This window comes from Silene latifolia, chromosome 5 (genome assembly GCF_048544455.1).
Source record: "Silene latifolia isolate original U9 population chromosome 5, ASM4854445v1, whole genome shotgun sequence".
NCBI lineage: Eukaryota > Viridiplantae > Streptophyta > Magnoliopsida > Caryophyllales > Caryophyllaceae > Silene > Silene latifolia.
Genome location: NC_133530.1, coordinates 75,063,716 through 75,066,342, shown reverse-complemented (window position 1 = coordinate 75,066,342; position 2,627 = coordinate 75,063,716). Strand labels below are relative to the sequence as shown.

Sequence of the window (2,627 nt, the reverse complement as noted above, 5' to 3'; positions counted from 1 at the left end):
GTACCTAAGAATTGTGGGTAAGTGAGCTTTTGTATGATTTTTTTATCCAATATTCGAAATTTGTAGTTGCCTTGCGTAAATAGGAATCACTTTGAAGTCGACTTATCAACTCGATTCATAGGTCGACCCGATGAATGACAAAAAAATCGAACCGACTTTGACTTGATCAAGCATTTGAATCCTACATTTACCTGACCAATTTGTACCAATCCGCCATAACAGGTAACCTTGTTTGAATTTACTCTTCTGTATTCTCTCTCAAGTCTCTCTAATCTACGATAATGGTGCGATTCATAACAGGTAATCTTGTTCGGATTTACTCTTTTCATTCTCTTTTCCATTCTCAATCTGGATTTCCCTCCAATTTTGTTAATTCTGCTAATCATGTTGTTGTTAATCCCCAATTATTCCTCAATTCCGTTAGAGAACAATGTCGATTTGGATTTTCTACTGTTGATGTTCCGGTTTCGATATTTTATCAATTGTACTCTCTTCGTCCTCGCCCTTCCATTATTACCTACAATCAACTCTTTACTGCTATGTCTAAGATTCAACCCAACCCCCCTTTTGATATTGTTGTTACTCTCTCTAATCGCCTTGAATTATCCGGTCTCCGCCCCACTTCCCATTCAATTGCTATTCTCGCCAAATGTTATTGCTCCTTAGGCCGTGTCGATTTTGCCTTCTCTCTTCTTGGTAAGATTCTTAAGCTTGGTTATCCACCTAATATTGTTGTTATCACTACCTTACTCAATGGCCTTATTGATTCACATAAGTTGGACCAAGCTGTTAATTTATTAGATAAAACCATCAAGCTTGGGATACAACCGCCCTTTGTTACTTACGGTTCTATGTTCAAAGGTCTTTGCCAATCTCGCGACAATGCTGGAGCTCTCCGTTTGCTTCGGAATATGGAGTCTACAGCCCTTTTTAAGCCCAATGTAGTCATTTATAACACTATCATTGAAAGTTCTTGTAAAGACCAATTGTTACCTCAAGCCCTTAGCGTTTTCAACGAGATGAAAGCCAAGAGCATTTTGCCAAGTGTTGTAACCTATAATACATTGATTCGAGGACTCTGTAGTTTAGGGCGTTGGAATGATGTTAAGGAATTGTTAACTGAGATGTTGGAAGGCGACATTGCTCCTGGTGTCGATATCTATAGCAATTTAGTCTACATGTACTGCAAAAAAGGAAATGTCGATGAAGCAAGGCCTATTTTTGGACTCATGACTAAGAGAGGTGTGCACCCTAATATTATCACTTACTCTGCTTTGTTGGATGGGTACTGTTTGCGCGGAGAGATGGATGCGGCAGAAAAGCTCCTTGATATCATGGTGAAAGATAGTGTCGTGCCTAATGTTGTGACTTTTAATAGCTTAATCAATGGATATTGCAAGTCTAAAAAGTTTGACAAAGCATTGGAGATGCTTCGGGACATGCATCTTAAAGGAACCCATATAACCCCAGATAGGTTCATTTATAGCACCATTATAGATGCCTTGTGCAAGGATGGGAGACTTCAGCCTGCACTTCAGCTTTTTAAAGAGATGCAAGATCAAGGAGTAAAACCAAATGTGGTCACTTACAGTTTATTGCTTGACGGACTTTTAAAGGATGCACAGATTGATGCGGCGATATCCTTACATAAAGAGATGGAGGAAAATGGAGTGGCCCCTGACATTGTTACATATAGTATTATAATTAATGGTCTTTGTGAAGCTGGGCGACTAGTTGAAGCAGCAAAGGTGTTCTCTTTTCTTGTAGCGAAGCGGTTGCGGCCAAATGTAACTACCTACACTACAATGATTAAAGTGCTATGTAGGCAAAGGTTGTTAGGTGATGCAACAAAACTATTAAAGGAGATGGCGGACAATGGATGTCCTCCAAATGAACGCACCTACAATACTATTATTAAAGGATTTCTCAAAGCTAATGATATCGCCACGGCTTTGGATCATCATCGCGTTATGAGAAGGCAAGGATTTGCTGCTGATGCAGACACTGCTTCTTTATTTATCGGCTTGCTCACGGCTCATAATGTTAGTGATAGAGACAAAGCTTTGCTTCAAAAGTATTTTCTAGAGTATGAAGGTAGGTTGCTCTTTGCTGTTTTGATAGTAATGTTTTCGAATGGACTAATGGAGGCTATGGCATATGTTCTATTCCACTTTGCTTGGTATTTATGAAGTTGCTGAGACTGTCCTTTATAATGCTAAATCTATGCCAATAATGCCATTGCTTTATTTCTAAATTGTATACTTAATATTCATATTATTTGGTGCATATTAAAGGTGTTTTTTTTTTTTAGAAGTGTGTGTAATGATGTTCTAACATTGGTGAATTTTTATTTAATATTGCTCGTTTACTGACAGGGGAAGAGTAGAGAATGGATGAAGCAAATTGTGATTGAAAATCAAGAATTAGTGTTATTGCCAAATAAATGTGAAGTTATGTAAGATGAATGCTATTGTGTTGCACGAGGAAGGAAGGACGGCAAGGAGGAGAAGGAGGAGGAGGAAGGGGGAGTAGGGTGAGGGGAAGGGATATGGAATGGTGAAGGACGAGAGGAGAGGGCTGAAAATCTCATTAAGCATCTCCATGATTCAATTTTCATTATTGTTTTC

At 38.8% G+C, this 2,627-nt stretch overlaps 1 protein-coding gene across 1 annotated transcript; it reads left to right on the top strand.

Annotated features, from left to right (window-relative positions):
• Positions 1-281: 281 nt before the first annotated feature.
• Positions 282-2,189, top strand: LOC141655546 (uncharacterized). Its single transcript, XM_074462621.1, has one exon. It carries the CDS (start codon positions 282-284, stop codon positions 2,187-2,189), a length of 1,908 nt encoding a protein of 635 aa, XP_074318722.1.
• Positions 2,190-2,627: the final 438 nt, after the last annotated feature.

Bases quoted from the DNA above. Each gene is read 5' to 3' on its own strand.
- LOC141655546 (XM_074462621.1), top strand. From the start codon at position 282: ATGGTGCGATTCATAACAGGTAATCTTGTTCGGATTTACTCTTTTCAT.